Source organism: Urocampus carinirostris, chromosome 5 (genome assembly GCF_059441175.1).
Source record: "Urocampus carinirostris isolate Australia breed hairy pipefish chromosome 5, RoL_Ucar_1.0, whole genome shotgun sequence".
Classification (NCBI taxonomy): domain Eukaryota; kingdom Metazoa; phylum Chordata; class Actinopteri; order Syngnathiformes; family Syngnathidae; genus Urocampus; species Urocampus carinirostris.
This window is the reverse complement of record NC_142353.1, coordinates 15,524,853-15,545,029: the sequence shown is the minus strand read 5'-3', so window position 1 is coordinate 15,545,029 and position 20,177 is coordinate 15,524,853. Positions and strand designations below refer to the sequence as shown.

Below are 20,177 nucleotides of genomic sequence, written 5' to 3'. Positions count from 1 at the left end.
GTTTTGGTGGGGCATCGGGCAGGGTACAAAGTGAGGTGAATACTGCTGTGTCTGGGGTGGTGCGGTAAGAGATCCGAATGGAAGTGAATTGGGCCCCATTGTGTCAAATCGTGGATGAGACGAGTATAGAGCGCAGTTTGCACTCTTGTTGCGTTACGTCACGTCCTGGATGCAGGTGTTTGTCAGGAAGCGCTTCGTAACATTTGAATACGTTACCAGTGGGAAGCAAGCCGATGACATAGCGCTTCTTGTCATGTCTTGTCATGTCTTCTGGATTGAATGGGGACAGGCTGGAGTTGGCTTTTTGAGTTTTGTTTTTTGCTTCACACATTAAATTGCATTTTGAACTCAAAAAAATCGACAGCATCGAATCTTTGAGAAACATGTGTTGTTCATGAACGACACATCACTGATTCAGACTGGAGTGAAGGCCTAAGGGTAAAATTCATGGCCTGCCCCTGCATATCAATCAATATTTTCTTTATGTTGAATATTACAGTGTCAAATAAGACTTGACTTTTTGTATTTACTCACATGATGTCAAGTCATGTTTATTTGTATAGCCGTTAATCACGGAGTCTCAAAGGGCTGCACAGACCACAAATTATTGCAAACTACAGACTACTATTACACCATCCCCTGATCTAAAACCTACATGAGGGCAAGGAAAAACTCAAAAGCCTCAACATGAGGAAAATGAAGAAACCTTAAGAAGGGACTGCATATGAGATAATCCCCCTTCCAGGATGACCAGGCTGCAAAGGATGTTGCAATAACAAATAATATACAGGTATTGTAAACATAAAATATAAGTTATGCATAATATTTAATTTAAATAATACTTTACAAAGAGTGGTTGACACATTTTGTAAATACAGTTGATTTGGTGTACTTCTATATTCTATATAATTAATAGATTTTGTTCAGTATTGTCTATCCACTAATGTGTTAGTGGACACAGCTTTTATACTGGAACTTTTTACATTGTGCGGGTGAATAAGTAAGTCATGAGTGCAGTACAACGATTGAACAATAAAGTTTTAATCATTTTTAACTTTCATATTGTCTCTTGAAGTTTCTTGTTTTCTGACACAAAAAATCATCAAACACTTTAGTCACCACAGTCGGGAAACCCAAACTCAAGTGCCCCCTCTTCCCTTCTTTTTGTTCTCTTTGCATGAACCCTGGTGTTGCATTTCAGTGACCACCATTTCAATGCAATCTGTACAATGATATAATTTATATAAGATGCTATTAAATATTTTCATCTCATAAAAGAAAATGTAATTTGTTTTAACATTAGAACCTTTAATGTCTGTGTTTGTATTTTGGGTGTTTGATATTAAGTGTTTTCAGTTTGGAGTGAAAATAATTTAAATTGTAAAGGCCGTTTTGCCTCAAAATCAATGTTCTATGTCAAATGCAAACTAGAACCCTGGAAACTTAAAAAACCCTCCATAAATTACCATTTTCTGTATGGAATCAGAGGAACTGGAGTAATGAAACAGAATACCTTTATTACAATATTATAAAAATCCCACCCTTGATCCTTTGTATGAGTAACAATATATATATTAAAAAAAAACATTGTAAGATTTGGAGACAACTCCAGGCTCAAACAAACGGCCCCAGTGAAAACATGACATCAATCCATATAATTCTTTAACCATTTATGAATAATATACGAGTTAAACCCCAATTACCTTTTTTTTCTTAGAAAATTTAAAGGTATGATGGAGGACACAACCATGAGTTCCCTGAGCTACTTTAAAACATAAAACAAGAAACCCGTCCCTATGCAGGAGACTGCTATTAACAATTAGCATCATCGCGACCTTCATCTTGTAGCATTCAAGCAAGTAATCAAACCTTTGTGCAATTTAGCAAGGCAGTTAATACTAAGAGGTACATTAAAATCTTTAAATATTAAGTCAAAAATAAAGCAATTCACTACCAGTTGGTATATTGCCACAATCAGGAGATCCAAAAGAAAATTAAATTTCATGATATTAGGAATTGGGAACATTTTTCCCCCACTGACAGCCATATAGTACATTTCAAGACCAAATTCATCTACTCAAAACCTAATTATTTACTCCGTTATATTTCCCTGTGTGACGATTTAATAATATATGGAAATAATGTGTTTGCCTGTGACACATATCAACAAATAGCCCAGTTTATTTTCCTCCCGGAGTCACGACAGATCCCTGACGTTCATTTTTGCCATTAGTGAATCAACCATGAATACTCGTTTTAAAACGAGTTATTTAGTAAAAATGTGATTCAATACTGCAAACGAGTAGGAACGAGTATAATAACATTCACCTTTTACACGTAGTTGCAGTTCTAACCTTGGTATTCAAGGGGTCATTATTTGTCCTCCATTCTGTTTTCTAGCTGTAAATCTTAGACATCTTTCTTGTCTACAAACATCTTCAATCCTTCGTTGACTATTAATAACTTGCGCGAATATACATCACTAAACTCATAAAAAGGACGCAGGAAACTCTAGAACATATACGTCTAGGGCCAGAGAAAATAGGGAAAACATCTTAAAGTCTTATCTTTTCTCTGGCTTTCAAAGTACTGTCCGGAATTTGCAAATGTTATACACCCTGATGCCCTCTTCTGGCTTAGGTCATCATTGCTGCCTCTGTCAAGCTCATAGGTGGAACGTGAAAGTCCGTGCAATTCTTAGAAATCCTTGAATATCTTTTTGGGGGTTAGGGTTGGCGTTCGGACTATTTAAAACGAGCCTTCTCTGACTTTCATCATTTTCATGCTACTCTAGCAAAAAAACACAGGGACAAGCATGAAACCTTCCTTCATCAATCGTCCGCCCATTCCTGCTTTCCAATGTGCTGCGCGTCCCGAAAAGCGTTGCTAAAGGTAAGATAAAAGCAGATGGGTGCGATCGGTGGAAAAATTCTAAAGGCTCTTTAACACATAATTAAGAGAAAATATTCTCCTTTCAAATTTTTAGGGACACCTCTAACAATGCATCCCACCTTTAAAGGTAGAAAATGCCTAAAGTTCACCTGCCACTAGTGGTAGAAATGTGGTATTGTATCTTAATGGGTTAAAATAGTAAATGTTTTGTTTCATCTCAAAGGCCGATTTAGTCTTGAAAAGAGCCTTACCTGGCTTGTGAGCCATACGTTCCTGACTCTTGTGTCGAATTATGCAATGAAGGTAATGTACACTAAACTTAAAAGGTTATCATGCAGACAAAATTCAAATACATAGTCATTATCCAATTTAAAAAATATATCATTACATGTTGTTATATCTAGTTGCGGTACAGTGCATTCAGAATTATAACCGTATACAATATTATTAAAAAAACACCCATACCGATTCAAGGCTTCATATAAACAAAAGAGTACATGTTGGTGATGTCTTGCAGCTGAATCTGGAAGGGCTTGGAATAAAATGAAATCTTGCAAACTCTGCGCTCTCCTGTCAGTCTCACTGTGTTGTTTCATTATCTTGAACAGTCACTGTCCATGCACTGATGATAGCTGCCTTTTTTCTCAGCACCATTTAGTGTCTGTATCCAGAATTCCAGTGCACACCCATTCCATCCGCGTGTACAAGCGAAATCACTGTGAGCCCTTGTCAATTAACCAGGAAATGTCTCCAGTCCTGCAAAATACAGCCAACAGAGATATACACTTAAGTTGATAATTAAAATATGGGTGGAAGCCTTTAAAACTGCTTTTTGTTACCCTAGTAAGAAATATGACCTTAGCAATTAACAAAAATTACTGTTATTATCTATATAAAATACACTTTTTCCCCACCTAAACATTAAATGTCAACGTTTGGGTCTGCATTATAAACAAGATTTTACTATTTTTGTCGCAATTATTATAAATCAATGGAACAATAACGCTGACCACAATCGCAAAACATTGGATGCAATGGGAATTGAACCAGGGTCGCGACCGAGAGAGCACTGTACTACCAGTGATATATAACAAAAAAATTGAAAAGGCATTAGGTTTTATCTTATCATCGCATTTTTTTAGTCATGGTACACGAAACGAATGTTCGAGAATGGAAAAAACAGAAAGTCATCCTAAAAGATATGAATAATTGCAAAAAAGCACAACCAGGGAAACAACTCTGGTGTATCTGATGATGAATTGGACTTATAAAGACATTAATTAAGTACATTGTAAATGTTATGCTGGTATTTTGTTTATATAGTTTACGTTGTCAATAAATAATTTTAATCATTGCAAAACGTATTGAGCAACTTTGTCACTTACGATGCTTAGAATAGAATATAAATTATTGTCATTGTCATATGTGAAATGCACAGCAGAAATAACATTCCTCTCTAGTACTATTAATACAAATCGGGGTTTATACGGGTGCTTGAAATCCTTAAAAATGCTTGACTTTTAATGTTGTGTTTTTTAAGGTTTGAAATGTGCTTTGATTTTGGGTGAAGTGCTTGTAAATGCTTGTAATTGTTCCCATGTTTCTCAGCAGTCTGACTCGATAGACCATGCAATAAATGAAGAAAATGAACAGGTCTTCTAAAAAAATTCCACTGGCACATCTGCTCTGGTGGCTTCGCTTTACCATTGCATTTCTTCCTCCCTCATGAAAATGAAATGATCTGCATTTGAAATGATCTGCATTTATATAGCACTTTTCAAGTCAATGACTTCCCAAAGCGCTTTACAGTGTGCTTCACATTTCCCAATAGCGGCCTTGTATTGCAGCCATGTAAGACGCTAACTTGCTTATTGGGGGTATTAGGGGTTCAGTGTTTTACCCAAGGACACTTCGACATGAAACACGGACAAGCCAGGATTCGAATTGGGATCCCTTGATCCCAAGACGAGCGCTCTACTTCCTGAGCTACTGCCGCACCCTAATTGAATGAATAACTACAGTTGGCATTAGTTTGTTTTAGGGGTAAGATCGGGTCCAAAATAATCCAGCCCAACCTGGCCCGCGGGTATAAAAGCCCGAACCAACCCCAACCCGACCAATTAACTTGATCTGAAGGACCGGGTCCGAAGTAAAGCTGTTTTTCCGCTCCATTCGTACTTCGCTGCCCAAGTGCCATCTTTGGCTGAAGAATTGACTTTCCTTGGCTTGTACCCACCATAAATACATCATTAGTTTTGGGCGGATCAATAAAGATTTCACCAATCAATAATTATTATCAGTAACAATATATTCATGTGTTATTAATCTTTCGAATGGTACTGGAGAATTTGTAAAAATGGCTTGAAAGTCCTTAAAAAGTGTTTCGAGTTTGGCCATGAAAAGGTATAGGAATTGTAAAAGTAGTGTGATAATGAGATCCAATCTAATGCCTTTTGGAATGTCATCTATACCACTGGCAATCCAGTGGTTAGTATTTGGCAGTGACCCGGGTTCAATTCCTGTCGCATGCAATCAAAAATTTTGAGCTTAGAAAAATTGAAACAAAATGTAATAACAATTTTTAATCATTAACTAGAGGTGCGCGTTATACACGAAAATATTTGGCACTTAAATAAACTCCAGTCGTCCAGTTGGCATCTGATAAAAGTTGGAAAACTGTACAAAACCTTAAGACTATTATAAGCAGGACCAGGTTTAAGTCTTGGGTGGTGACTTACTCCACGTCTCGTTTCTTAATCGTCTTTCCAGATCCTAAGACCTCAGCTACTCTGGACACAATGGGATCATAATTCATGCTGGCGACTGCGACCACTTCCTCTCCCCTGTAAATGAGCCAGCCAAGTTCAAAGAAACAAGGTTATGGTGTTGTTTAATTCAGATGCATCTACAAAAGAAGCTATGAAAAATAACATTTATAAGGAGCTAGAGCAAGGGTGTCAAACTCCATTCATCCATTAGCTGCACCGCTTATCCTCAGTAGGGTTGCGGGGGTGCTGGAGCCCATCCCAGCTATCTTCGGGCAGTGGGCAGGGGGACACCCTGAACTGGTTGTCAGCCAGTCGCAGGGCACAAAGAGACCGACAACTCACTCGCTCGCTCATTCACACCTAGAGACAATTCGGACCGGTCAATAAACCTGACATGCATGTTTTTGGAAGATAAGAGCAGAGCCCGGGGGTAATGCAAGCATGGGGAGAACATGCAAACTCAGGGAGGCTGGTCGCTGGATTTGAACCCATGACGTCAGAACTGTGCCACGCATGTGCTAACCGCTGCCGTGCCGCCCTGGTGTCGAACTAATTTTAGCTTAAATGCCACATGATGGAAACAAACACTCACAGGGGCCGTATGCTTTACCTGTAGGGCTGTTGATCCTTCAAAGGCTCACCGATTAAAGTTCAATTCAGGAATGTAGGTTAAAACTTTTTGATCAATATTTTTTTCCTTCAATAAGATTTCATCTTTTATAGTGTTTAAAAGCATAAAACAACGATTTTAATTATTTCCACTTCAGTTTTTTTTAACTCAGGGATACTCATGCAAACTGGAAAGTGAGAAAAATTGCATAAACACCCTAAGTGCAAATGATTGATATCATAATTTAAAAGTCGTTTTCTGCTACTTTTTTAACAAAAATGTTTTTCTGAATTTGTTAACTTTACTTTTAGATTTCTTATTTATTTTAGAAAGAAAATAATGCTTCTTTAAACTTCTGCAAAGACACCCAGGTGCTGTTTTTGAAAAAAATGAAGCCAGGTGAAAACCAATCATTTCGAATCCATGCAGATAAAAAGTGTAGTTAAAGAGCAAATGATGCGGTCTAGAGAAGCATCCACACATACAGTAATCCATTAGTGAGTGCAACCGTATTGCCTTGACCAGCAAGTCCGTGACTTCTAAGTAACATCGGGATGGGTGTTTCCGCAAATGTTAGTCAGCAAAAACAATTACAGTGGGTGGTTTGCCTTTTAGAGTGGTGCTTGGTGACATCCACTGGACGCAGCTCATTTTTCTCTTGTGCTTCACTCAGCATTGTCTCACGGGCCAGATTAACTTCATTGACAGGTCTGATCCAGCCCATTGGCTGTATGTTTGACACCCTTGAGCTACAGTCTGACTAAATTCTCTGTTTGTGGCATAAATCGATAAAAACTTGCCTTGTGTAAAATGCGACAAATCTCAGTTCGTCAAGATCACCTTGAATGATGACATCATCAAATCCGTCTCCGTAACCTTGGGGGAAAATCAAACATTATAAAGAAAATGTATTGTGTTTTGCTGTTGAAAGGGATACCTGCATAGCGTATGGTCTTCCCAAACATGGCTGACCAGAAGTAAGGCACTGTTTTGATTTCCGTGGCTCTGCCCACCATGTTGAGAGCTGCTACTCTTCCTGTTGTCAAAATGAAATGCATGACAGAAAAACTAAGAATGTGAGTAGACTGCCAAAATTAGATTGGGAAAATCATGAAAAAAGTGAGTCAATCCTTTATCATCTTAAATAATTTTCTTATTGAAGATACCGAACATTTTAGTTCACGGATCCCTCTACTGCTCTTAGCCTGTTTTTGGCAAAGTTGGCACTCGTCCATTTCTTAATGTTGTCGGCCAAGATCTTGTTCGGTCTTCCTCTCCTCCTGCCCCCTTGGACTGTGCCCTGCGGAATCATCTTGGCCAGTCCTGATCATCTTGTGACGTGATCATACAACTCAAAATTCCGTTTGCGCACAGATGACAGCAGTTCTTCGTAGGGTCCAATGTGCCCTCTGATGGTGTTGCGCACTGTTTTGTTTTGTTTTTTGTCACATGGGCTAAGTAGTTGATGCCTAGAAGTTTCCTGTAGCATCAAATCTCCATGGTCTGGATTTTCTTTTACAATTTTACTGTGACAGTCCATGTCTGGCAAGTGTAAAGGAAAATGGAAGTAACCAGCACTTGTATGAGTCTGATCTTTGATTTCACTGCTATGTTATTGTCCCTCCAGATGGGTTTAAGTCTGGCAAGTGCGAGTGTGGTTTGAGCTATCCTAGCCATGATTTCTGGTTCTGACCTCTCTTCTAATTTGTCAGCTCCAAGATATCTACATTTGGTGACAGATTCTAGCTCCCTGTGGTTGATGATAATACCTAGAGCAGGGGTGGCCAACCCGGTCCTCAAGAGCCGCATGTCCTGCATGTTTTTGGAGTTTCTCTGTTCAAATACAGGTGATCCCAATCACCTGGGTCATTATCAAGCTCCCGCACAGCTTGCAAACAATCTTAAAATTTGCATCACCTGAGAAACCTCCAAAACATGCAGGACATGCGGCTCTTGAGGACCGGGTTGGCCACCCCTGACCTAGAGGATTGTTGGTCATTCCTTTTTTTCTGTGCTGATTACCATCCCATACTGGCTTGATGCTTTGTCAAGGCGATAGACCAGATCTCTGAGTTCCTGTTCTCCTGCCAATCCAGCAATATTGTCAGCAAAACAGAGGTTAGTGATGTTGTGTCCCCCTAATACTTACTGTACGTTCATGTTGCTCAGACATGATCTTCTCCAGGGAGATGTGGAATAAAGGTGGAGAGAAAATGCAGCCTTGTCTCACACCGATTGTGGTTTGAAACAACGCTCCAATGGTATCATTGATCAGTACCGCACTGTTGGCATTGGCATACAGTTGTTCAATAGTTTGAACTGGTTTCTGGCCCGTGTCTTACTTCTGCATGGTGGCCCATAAATCAACAAAAATACAATAGAGGTTTCTCTGGTCTTGTTGAAACTTCTCACATAGGATGCACAGATTAATAATATGTTCTTTGGTGCTCCTCCCCTTCCTGAAAGCTGCCTATTCTTTGGCTAGGATGTTTTCAGCCTGTGGCTTCAGTCTGTTCAGTAGGACCTTTAGCATAACTTTACTTGCTTGTCTAATGAGACTGATGGTTCTGTAGTTGGGGCATAGTTACTAGTGATTTTGTCCATCCAGATGGCCACTGTCCTGTTTGCCAAATCTTTTTAGTATTATAAGAAAAATAATACTTGAAATGAGTAAAACTATCTGATATACCATAGAGTAGATACCATAAAAGTTTTTTTTATTATTATTTTATTTGTGAGAAAAAGTTACAAAGGTTCAAATATGGCAAAATAAGAATCGGAATGACGAAAATAAATCAGCCCCAAAAGAAAAAAGTATTTTCACAAATAACATTAATATCATTATGTGAAGTCCTTTCTAGGTTTCATAGTACATATCTATTCTAAATAATGTTGCTTTCAAAATACAACATTTGTTTTATGTGAAAAACAAAATATTTCTATGAAATTTGTGTGCAAGCGCACACCTAATTTGATTTAAAACGGGTATTAAGTTCTGTTTCCATTTTTCTCAGTTCAAACTAAGCATTGTATGTGACGATTGTTGAAGATATGTGGCCAGGATTAAAAGCATTTCTTGACAACGTAAACTATAAATACAATACCACCATAAAAATTATTATGTACGTATTTCATGTCTTTCAGATACATCCAAGAGTTGTTTGCCTCGTTATGCATTTTTTTGCATTTGTTTATATTTTTCAGGACGACTTTCTATTTTCTCCATTCTCTAAAATATGTCTCTAGTACTTAAAATACCGTGATAATGAGATAAAGTCTAATGCCTTTTCATATGTGACATACAGTATATCACTGGTGGTCCAGTGATTATGATTCGGCACTCTCACCACCGCGACCCGGGTTTGATTCCCATTGCATCCAATATCTTGCGATTGTGGTTAGCGATATCATTGTACAAACACGATAATATACTGAAACCTCGTGTATAACGCACACGCAAACTTTGAGTTCTTATTTGATCAAAAAAATTGTATGCTATATACAAATAGGTATGGTACATTGAATTATTAAATTTAAATTATTAATTTCAATTCTGTTTTAAGTTTGTTAAAAATCTCACTTAAACTTTTTGAGTGCCCTCATGTACCTACGTTTGAAAACCACTGACCTAACTTATCACCACATCGTGTTGAAACAATCATGTCACACTTACCGTGCACGTGAGCCATTTGCCAGTGCGGGATGTTCACCTTCTTGTTGTTGCGTAGCGGGAAAGGAAAGGTCACCACATCTCCCCCGGCGAAGACCCCGTCCACATTTGTCTGCATCATCTCAAAGACAACAACAACAGATAAAGAATATTCCAGCTTAAAGAATTGGTGCTTGTCAAGACAGCCTTTATCCGATTTTATTCTAATGAACAAAATGGTCTAGCGTTGCTGGGCCGAAGATTGGATTGGGCTGCTTGGAGTGGTCGTTGGTCGGCAGCTGCAGTACCCATTTTGGCCGCCAGGGAGCGTTTCAAAACCCCATGAAAGCAGACCATGCGAAACAGATGTTTTTTAATATTGTAGGTATTTATTGGTGGTGCCTTGACACAAAACTTAGCTAAACACATGGAGGCCTAAAGTACAAGTGTGTACATTTTCACAAAAATCTGTTCAGCCGTTTCAGAGCCTGTGTGTCACATACAAAACAGATGCACACTTGAATTGGGATTTTTAGAGTAGTTTGAACAAAGTAAATTAGATTTAGATAGATGCATTTAGATAGATTACATTTAAATTTAAATAGATATAAATAAATATGAATACTATTAAGTGTTATGATATGGGAAAAAAATATACCTTAGGTTTTGGTCATCATGATAACTGCAAGTTCACAATTTTGAATGCTCAACAAAGTGGAGAACAGTAAAACATGTAATGCTATTTGTGGAGTAAAGCAGAGTAAAGTGTGTCATGGTTTGGGATTGCTTTGCTAAGTCAGGCTTGGACTGATTGCTACCCTAAGGCGGAAAATGAATTTCCATGTTTACTAGGATTCTCGAACTCGCGGCCCACAGGCCATTAGCGGCCACTGGGATGATAGCTCGGGCCCGGTCCTTAATAACAAAGTTTAATGTAGGTGCAGCCCACACTTGCTATGGATTCATGTATTCCTTATTTCCATTGAAATAGGAACAAGAATTTATCATTGGAAATGTTTAATGCATAATTATATTAAAAAGTGCCATTCTGAAGAGCAAGTTGATAAATGAGATAAACTACCACATTAATTTTTAATTTCTAAAAAAAATTTTATTGTGTGTAGAAATGTTTTAAAAAGATATCTGACAAAAGTGGAATGTTTTGATCAGAGCGTCTCTCGTGGAAGACCCGATTTGGCCCAACCTCACCCAGACCCCAGCTTCGATAGCCCCCAAGTAATTCAAGTCTGGGACCCCTAATCTAGATGTTTTCTTGTCTATCTGTCTGCTAATTAGAGCATAAGACGAGTGAGTGGTGGCATATGAAAAGACAAATGTAACCCGGCAAGCTATACGATACATTTTTAAATTAAATTAAAAAAAAAAAAATGTGAATGTATTTTTTTTCTATTTCACAATATTTCAACATGTTTTTCTGTTCAGATTAGTTATTTACAAAGAAAGTTAATCTTGCATATGAAATATATTTATTTTATCGGTTTCAGCATTACTCGTCTTACTTTAGTAAAATTCTTAAAATTAGAAGAAGAATTAACCTTATCAAAAAGTTTTATTTTTCTTTCTTAAAAAAAAAATCCTATGGTTAAAGTCAACCCAAAGTGGATTTCATAATATGTTTAATATTCTTTCTGCCTATGTCAGGACCTGAACGGAAAGAGGACCCAATTGTGTTACGTTTCTCACAAGTTTTATTGAAAGAAAGAGGAAGGGCTGTGCCCACGATCCGGTGTTTGCTGGACCCGGGAAGCAAGTCGCTCTCGTACTCGGATTGTGATCCGAACACGGAAGTGGATCTTCTGTAGCGAGCGATGGTGGTGTGAGGGACGGAAAACTGGTCGATAGCCGGGACTGGGAGAGCAAGGCATGGTCGGGGTCGGAAACGAGTCGTAAGCCAGAACGGGAGAGTAGACGTAGTAAGGGACAAAAAGAGGTTGTAAGCCGGGACGGGAGAGCATACATGGTCAGGATCAAAACAGACGGGAGCAAAACCGGGACAGATGGGAGTCAGGGTCGAAAAAGGCTTTCCTAGTATACACTGAGATTCGCAGACAGACTGACAACAGGGGATTGACAGGACAGGGTTCAAATGGTGAGAGGGAGCCAATCAGAACGCGCGGCGGTTGGCGCCAAAAGAGCGGCCACAGGTGAGTCACATCAGTAATCATGAGAGCCCAATGCCAACCCATTTGTCTAAAGGCAATACGATAAATATTATCAAGTATTTTGGAGATAGACTAAGCAGCAAAATACTTTTTTTAAATCCCTTTCATTTTGACACTTGCTGTCAGGGGAAGATGACAACCATAGTTGCTCAGGCATTGCTCAGGCAATTGTGGCCCAACCTTTCCCTCCCCCAGAAATAGATACCTTAATTTGGAGTTTCAGACCTAAAAAATTATTTATGCAGTAGTGAAGGTGTTTTAAATTATTAAAATAGAATGCCCCCAAAAGATTTTGATGTGTATTCTTGTCTCACTATCAGCTTTTGCATTTTTCACTAATTGCAATTATCTATTATTGTTTCGTTTGAAACGAAAATTGACAAAGACCTATCTGTGTTTGCTATTTGACGCTGACAGCCGAGTGTAGCAAAATACCTTATTGACAGTGATGAAGCCCTTTGAGTCCACGTGGATGCCACTCTGTTTCAAGAAGCTTGTTGCTGGAACAGTTCCTGCAAGGGAGAAGTGCAGTCAGCACGCTGACGGACAGGTGTAAGATTTCAAATTTTCAGCATGTCTGTTTTATCCAGTCTAAAAGAACAATATTTGTCCAAAAGGCAGTTAAGAGATTTGTTGAAACAACTGTTTGATATACTGGAAGGAAAAATGTTTGCCCAGCAGCTTGCCTCTTTAAGAAAATGCCATTTCATGTTTTAGTACAGTAATTCTTGACATCTTAATTTGAGAATTAACTGTTGTGATGCTTCCAGAAATATTTTTTTTTATCCTTTGCTCACCTGTGCCAATGATACAGACATCGGCTCGCAAGACTTTTCCGCTCTTCAGTACCACCTCCTTCAACTGAAGGAATAAAAGAAAAGAAAAAAGAAAAAGTCAGGTTTCGCCACAATACTTTGTTATTTGTATAAAGAAATGGACTTAAAGGGACATTGCATATTATTAAGGGCCTCCTAGAGGGTAACAAACAAAAACCTTTATTCTTTAAAAAAAAACAATATTGATTTGAGTATGAAGCAAAATTCAATCAATTTTCATGGAAACATGCATTTTTAAAATACTCGTGGGTCCAAAAAAATTGCATTTATTTTACCTATAGAATGCTGATGTAACTGTATGCCTCTCTGCTCTGAGTGCCCCAAAACCAAAAACCTTATGCCTGTGTGCTGGAGAAGTTGCACAAGTAAATTAGAAGAAAAATGATGTGAGTCTCTGTAGTTTGTATTCTTCCTTTTGCTCTCTAGCTCTCATCTTGCTGCACTACACATTACAGCAACATCTAATGGTCAAATATTACACAGTGTACCTGCAAAAACAGGCTGCTGTTTTTAAAGAATTACCTTTAAATCCCGTCGCCATAATATTTATTAATATGGAATTGATTTTATGGCAATTTCATGGTTTACGGATCCCTTAACCACCTGAGTCGTCAGAGCACCACTGAGGACAGCAATGCTGACAGTAAATGGCTCTTTACCATTCCTTTAATTCCAAGTTTTGATTGTTATATTGCCACTAGACAGCCTGCAATACTGGTATCGGCTACCATCACACCTATGGATTTCTTTTATAAAAATTGTATCGGCTCCTATACCTGGTATCAGTAGTCACCCATCCTGATAATGTGTGACAGGGCATCATTGTAAGTCTTTCTTACGTCTTTTTCCCGGAGTGACATGCCCGATCGCTTTGTAACAATGTTCACTAAGTCGTTATTGATGCCAACAAGTAAAACCAATTCAATTAACACTAGGAAAAATTGCTGGTCGCTACCCCTGCCCAGCTGGAATAGACCTGCATTACCTCATACGCCAGGTTTCTTTTCAAGGAAGTCAGACCAATTAAGCTTTTTTCTTCATTTATCTAACCATTTTAATGATGACACTCCTGGTTGTGGCGATTTTAAAATGCATACAAATTGTGACTAGTGCATCATGCTGTGTCTCTCACTTTGTGAATACCTGTCCATGATGGCCAATCATTTCTGACACCTCGTTCAGCATGTAGAACTTCACCCTGTTTGCTTCAAAAAGCTGCAAAAATATCAACAAAACATAGGAAATGGAGAATAGCCAAAAGTTGTGAGTTTAATATATATATGTGTGTACCTTCATTATGGATTTCCCTACTTTCTCACCGAGAGCTTTTTTGAATGGGACAGACTCAACCCCGACGATAGAGACCGAGTGGGCCTTGTCTGTCAGAGCTGCAGCCACCTCCATACCTCCACACAACAGAAAGAAATAAAAACTCTTGACAATTTGTAATAGAACAAAAGATAAATCCACATTCGGCACTCCAAACTTCTCACCAACGAAAGATGTTCCCACAATAACAGCGTTCCTGTTGTTAGCCAGCCTCGCTATACTATTAGCGTCCTCAGGCGTCCGCAAGTAAAACACATTCTTGACCTCTCCGCCCTTGTAGTTCAGAGGTTTGGGTCTTCAGAACAGGAAATGAAAAACGTTTGTTCAGTTTCAGCAAAACAAAAGACTTGAACGCGATTTTGTTTTCGTCCTAACATATTGCCTGTAGCGATAAAGAGTTTTCTGTATTCCATTCTGACGCCTTCTTCGAAAGTGACAGAGCGCGTCTTCACATCCACAGCCACAACCTGCACATGCACACAAATGTTTCAAGATTGATACATAAAAATTCAATTTTCTTTGCCATCACGGTGCAAAATGTTGATAAAAGAAGTTTAAAACTAGGATGCAATTAAAATGGGGGTCGCAGCTTGTCCTTAGGGTGGAATGGTGGGTCCTAAAGTCAGACCAGTAGAGAACTAGTGCTCAAGATAAGCTGGTGAAAAGGCAAAACATCAAATTACTTATATTGTGACATTTTTGTCATAAGAGCAAATTCCATCCATTTTTTCCCCACCATATCTTAAGTAGGGTTGCGGGGGTGATGGAGCCCATCCCAGTTAACTTCGGGTAGTGGGCAGGGGAACATCCTTAACTCGTTGCCAGCCAGTCACTGGATAATATCAACTTAAATAAGAAATTGGGGAGGAACTTGTCATTTGTAGTCTTTCTTTTTTTGTTATGTTTTATTGCACTTTCTGTAATGGTGCTTGGTATTTGTATCTGGTATCAGTCTGGGAGAAAAACTAGTATTAAATGTCCACAAATGTCATGATTATTTATCAGTTGTATTTTTCGTACTTATAACAACTAATACCCATTATTGCAAAGTGTTTTTCTTAATTATTATTGTTTTATAAATAACTCACATATGTAATTCAATGCGGAAAAAAAAAATCTGCCTTCCCTTTATTTTTAATTGAATACAGCAGGAATTTTTAAGCCTAACTTAAAGTGGTCTACTTTAATCGCATGAAAGAATTTTTCTTATTGCTTGTTTAGAGATTATTTCACAACCCTTATGTAAACTATGCACATCAATTATTATTGCTCCTTGATACAGAACACCAGTTAGTACAATTTTAAAAGTAGCAATATGTTTCCTAAATATTGATGACACTGAAAGGCAACGAGGGGCTTATGGACATGCATCAATTGTATCTTTGCTACCTAGTGGAAGGAAATTAGTTTGTGCTTCCTCTCTCCTAACTGTTACCATTAAAAGATGAACACCCAAGGGGTTAATTTTGGCATGAACAGGGGGGATGTGTAATCACCAATATCGAGAAATCATTATTTTGTCTCCACCAATAATATGGGATCACTGAATAAACTGTCCCATGTCCCAAACCTACACCCCTGTGAACACCTATTTATATTTCAGGATTTTAGTTGATGAAGTGAAATGGGCTGTGAACCCCTATTGTAAAGTTCAGTTGCGAGTTCCCCACCTCTTTTTCTGTGAGTAATTCAATGTCGTGATCCTGCAGAAAGTCCATGGAACGCAGCCTCAGCTGTTCTGCTGTGCTGTCTAGGGACTGAGGGATAGTACATTAGTGCTGAATGCGTTTATCAAATTATGAGTTTGTCCAAAAAAAGAACTTCTCTCAGACAAAAGTCCAACAAAAACAATCCAGGAATGTCATCAAGGAAAACATGTCCATAGTTATAACCCGTGTTGGCACGTTACGTTAAAAAAGTAATTAGTTATAGTTACTCACTACTTCTACCTGTGTTAGGAACTGAATTACACCATAGTAAAAGTAGTTACCAGGGAAAGTATCTATTTCCGCTACTTTAAAAAGAAGTTGTTGTATGTCAAATAATTTGACATTTTCTGAGCAATAAATGGGTCAGTTGAATAGAGAAGAACAGACAGGTAGTTGTGTCATAGAACCTTGTAATATTTATTGCACCTCACCAGCAACTGATTTATCCTACAAAAAATATAAACAATATAATAAAATAACAAATCAGCAGTAAACAATATAAAGTGAGTTAAGTATATTAAATTGAAAAAAATGGAAAAAAGAAACAAAAGGAAAAAGAGAGATAAAAGAAGAAAAAAGAATACTTGTAAACTCTACATTACTGTGGACTAGCAAGAAAGGAGAATTTGAAGTTTGTATACCTTAGAGAAATCACTTTTAGCAAGTTGATAATATTAACTTTGGCAAAATGTCACTGCTTTGTCTCACCAATGGATGGACACATAAAGCAATTCAAAACAGTAATTTTTCGAATATTATGTATTGAAAACTGTTATGTGCGCTACAATAAAGTTTACTACGCTAAAACAAACTGTCAAATCCTCAATGGACTAAAGATAGGCTGAGATAGGCCAAGGTAGGGTTCGGGAACCAATGGCTCTTTTCATGAGGAGATATGTCTCTGAGATAAAATTGCACTCTTGCAAATTTCATTTGTAGCATTCAAACTTCAATAAGCATAAAATCAAGACTAGTGCACACACAGCTGAAGTAGAACTTGTCGTGACAATAGTTCGGTCCAGTAAATAAAGAGCATACTCCCCATTACAGTTTCCAGTCAAGGTGTCACACCAACAGACCCCATTTTGGCTGTGCGTCGCTAAGAAATCCTTTATATGGAAGCTCATTAAACAATTTCACTTTCACAATAAAACAAGTTTACTATTGAGAGTCTCAATGATAAAAACCCAGGCAGAAACGCCAGCCAAGAACACAGAGCAATTTTAATGGGGTCGGCAAGGGGTGGGCCGGGCTATGCACACAGGACATTTTGGTCTGCCCAGCGCTGTCTGCACCGAAGGTTAATACGTCAATATCCTTGGTTGCAATATTCTGTGCGTCCTTTAAAAAATAACCTTGTTTTGAAACCATTATTTATGAAAAAACGAAGGTCAAAATGAGACTCAACGATCTTTAGTAATTGCGGGAGGGAGACAAGTCTAAAGTGGTATATTTGTTATTATGGGACACAGGCTCTGGCATTATTCTCATTTCTTAAATGTTATCAAATCCTTTAACATCACACGGTGAAATAAAATGCGCTGAAAAGTGATGAATGGTCTGCATTTATACAGCGCTTTTCAAGTCAATGAAGACCCAAAGTGCTTTACAGTGTGCTTCACGCTTTTCCCTTTTACACACTAACTAACCATCAGTCATGCAATGCAACTACCTGCAATTGGGGGCATTGCCAAAGGACACTTTGACATATGACACAGAGGCGCCGGGAATTGAACCAGCAACCACTTATTCCCAGGACGAGCTTTTTACCTCCTGAGCCAATGCCGACCCAATAAGATTTTCTCTGGAGTAAAGGGTTTGGCGGTTATGCTGAAATTTGTCTTAAAATATATGGTACGGCTCTCTCAAGATAACAAACAAAACATTTTGCTATTGTGGCTCTTTGGGTCAGAAAGGTTCCCGACCCCTGGGCTAAGGCGTCATTTCGCCAAAGTAAATGTATATTTTCAATATTTTCAACTTGCTCAAAAGTGATTTCCACAATGTATACAAGGTGCAATATCTCCGTGCTTTACTGTTCTATTACAATCCCCCTAAAATCAGATACGAATTTGGCTTATAGGGACGTTTCATTCGCAAATGACAAGAGTCGGTTGCCGTAGCAATGACGACAGCACGTTTGCCTGTTCTTTCGGCGCATTAGTAAATACTTTATTCTTAATCGCTATCTAACTATGCGGTAGTTGCTGTTTTAAATGGTGACATGTTCCAAAAAGAGCGTCATGTTTGCGGGGGCCCTAGACGTTTTTCAGCCAAAGTAACGCACTACTTTTGATCGTCAGTAACGGCATTGTAAACGCGGAAAAAGTAATTAGGAAGATTACCGAATAAATAATGCCGTTACGTAACAACTTTATTTATAACGCGTTTTTCCCAACACTGGTTATAACTAGATACTATTATTAGGAAAATACATTTGCCAGATCGTGCTATGTGTGCATGAGCCGACTCCCGGGTCGGTCTGTTTACGGCTCTGTTGGGGTTCTGTGTACAAACCTTACTCAGTTTAGGCCTGTCGTAAGGAGGGTGTCTGTCCATGGTGCAAATGACAATGTGATCGGTGAAGCCCTCCTGCCTCAGCGTCTCTGCACACACCAAACCCGCTGGACCTGCGCACAAAATCGAATCCCACTCCTCAGCACCGGGTAATCAATACTCCCATCACTTGCATGTAATTGCAAAGGGATGTTATTGAAAAAGAACACTTGCCTAGACGTTTTCCTTTTTTTAAGAGTGGGATGAAAAAGTAGATTTATTCCTGTCATTTTTAAAGCGTGTCCCGCAAATACATTTCCGCGTATTGTGAATTTGGGGGTTTCAATTTAAGTTTATTGGTATCAACATTCTTCATTTTCCTCATGTTGAGGTTTTTGAGTTTTTCCTTGCCCTCATGTAGGTTTTTAGATCAGGGGATGTTGTAATAATAGTCTGTGGTTTCCAATAATCTGGTCTGAGCAGCCCTTTGAGACTCTTTGTGATTAAGGGCTATACAAATAACATGACTTCACTTAACTAGCGATGTACGGATGTTAAAATTGTTTTGTTTATATAGTATGTTAGATATAGAAATGTTTAAGGAAACGTTTATATTAAAAATGTCGCCTATTCACCCGTCATTTTAAGCATATAAATGAATAAAATCAAATTGAATAAATTAAATACATCAAAATATATATGAGAATTAACCAGTCCATTAATTATTACTTTATATTCCAGCTTTTTCAGTGAAAGTCACTGAATGATAAACGTTTTAATGTTATTTTTGGGAGTAATTTCAATAGGCGTTTCTGGTTTTTTTGTTTGTTTGTTTTTTTTCATCGGAGTGTTTCACATTTTGCATTTTATGTTTCTTCCCCAAATTTTCCTTTATTCATCCGCAGTGAGTACCAAAATTATTCGAATAAAATATTTATGAATAGTAGATCTTGTGCACAGCGGAACACCTTAGGTGAGATTCACCGTGTGATTGCACACTTTGCAAACACACAAACAAAAATAAAAAATTATTTAACCCGCAGACACAGAGGACGTCATGCGTGACATTAGCACATCTCATGAGATCTCTTTCCAGCTAGCATCAAACCTATAGCATTGCATTTTTTTAACTTGCTTTTTATTGGGCTTTTTATTTATTTATGAATATACATCAAACAAAAGACAGTTCAGTCTTCATTGTTCGGAAGACGTGTCCTTCGTTTTCCTAGAGTCCGTCCATTTTCCCAAATGTCAATGAATCGGATTCCTGTATGTTTATTGTAATTCCTCTTTAGTACACACCCACTGCTCCTGAGTTGGGAGCTCTTGTTTGTACTATAGTCTTGTTATTACTTTTTTGATTATTATCAGGAGAACTTTTACCAGGTTCTCATGTTTTTTTCTGCAAAATATCTCTTGTTAGATTTCCCAAATTAAATGTTGTGTGTCCCATATCCCACAATTTTCATTAAAGCATATTAGAATTTGTCCCAGTAATCTTGTAGTCTTTGACAAAGCCAAATATCTACACATGCATGTGGTCGACGTCTACCTCTCCACATGATCTTCAGCATGGTCGCTAAATCCCCAAAACATAGCATCGCATGTTTTACTTTGTTTCCCCACTGTTTGAGAGAAACTAGACTCTCAAGTAGAGGAAATTATTTTTCGGTACGGTATAATGTACAATTGTTTAGTGGTTTTT

General features: G+C 38.2%; 1 protein-coding gene across 1 annotated transcript in view; it reads right to left on the bottom strand.

Moving 5' to 3' along the window:
* Positions 1-1,497: 1,497 nt before the first annotated feature.
* Positions 1,498-20,177, bottom strand: part of aifm3 (AIF family member 3) — a 31,525-nt gene continuing 12,845 nt past the window's right edge. The window contains exons 8-20 of the mRNA XM_088335928.1: positions 18,494-18,606; positions 15,938-16,024; positions 14,643-14,734; positions 14,432-14,562; positions 14,229-14,344; positions 14,082-14,153; positions 12,900-12,963; positions 12,538-12,614; positions 9,944-10,061; positions 7,208-7,306; positions 7,071-7,146; positions 5,631-5,735; positions 1,498-3,648 (exon numbers count right to left, since the gene is read on the bottom strand). Of these exons, the coding sequence (XP_088192054.1) occupies positions 3,606-3,648; positions 5,631-5,735; positions 7,071-7,146; positions 7,208-7,306; positions 9,944-10,061; positions 12,538-12,614; positions 12,900-12,963; positions 14,082-14,153; positions 14,229-14,344; positions 14,432-14,562; positions 14,643-14,734; positions 15,938-16,024; positions 18,494-18,606 (1,193 nt within the window). The 3' untranslated portion in view covers positions 1,498-3,605. The remainder of the gene's footprint in view (positions 3,649-5,630; positions 5,736-7,070; positions 7,147-7,207; positions 7,307-9,943; positions 10,062-12,537; positions 12,615-12,899; positions 12,964-14,081; positions 14,154-14,228; positions 14,345-14,431; positions 14,563-14,642; positions 14,735-15,937; positions 16,025-18,493; positions 18,607-20,177) is intronic.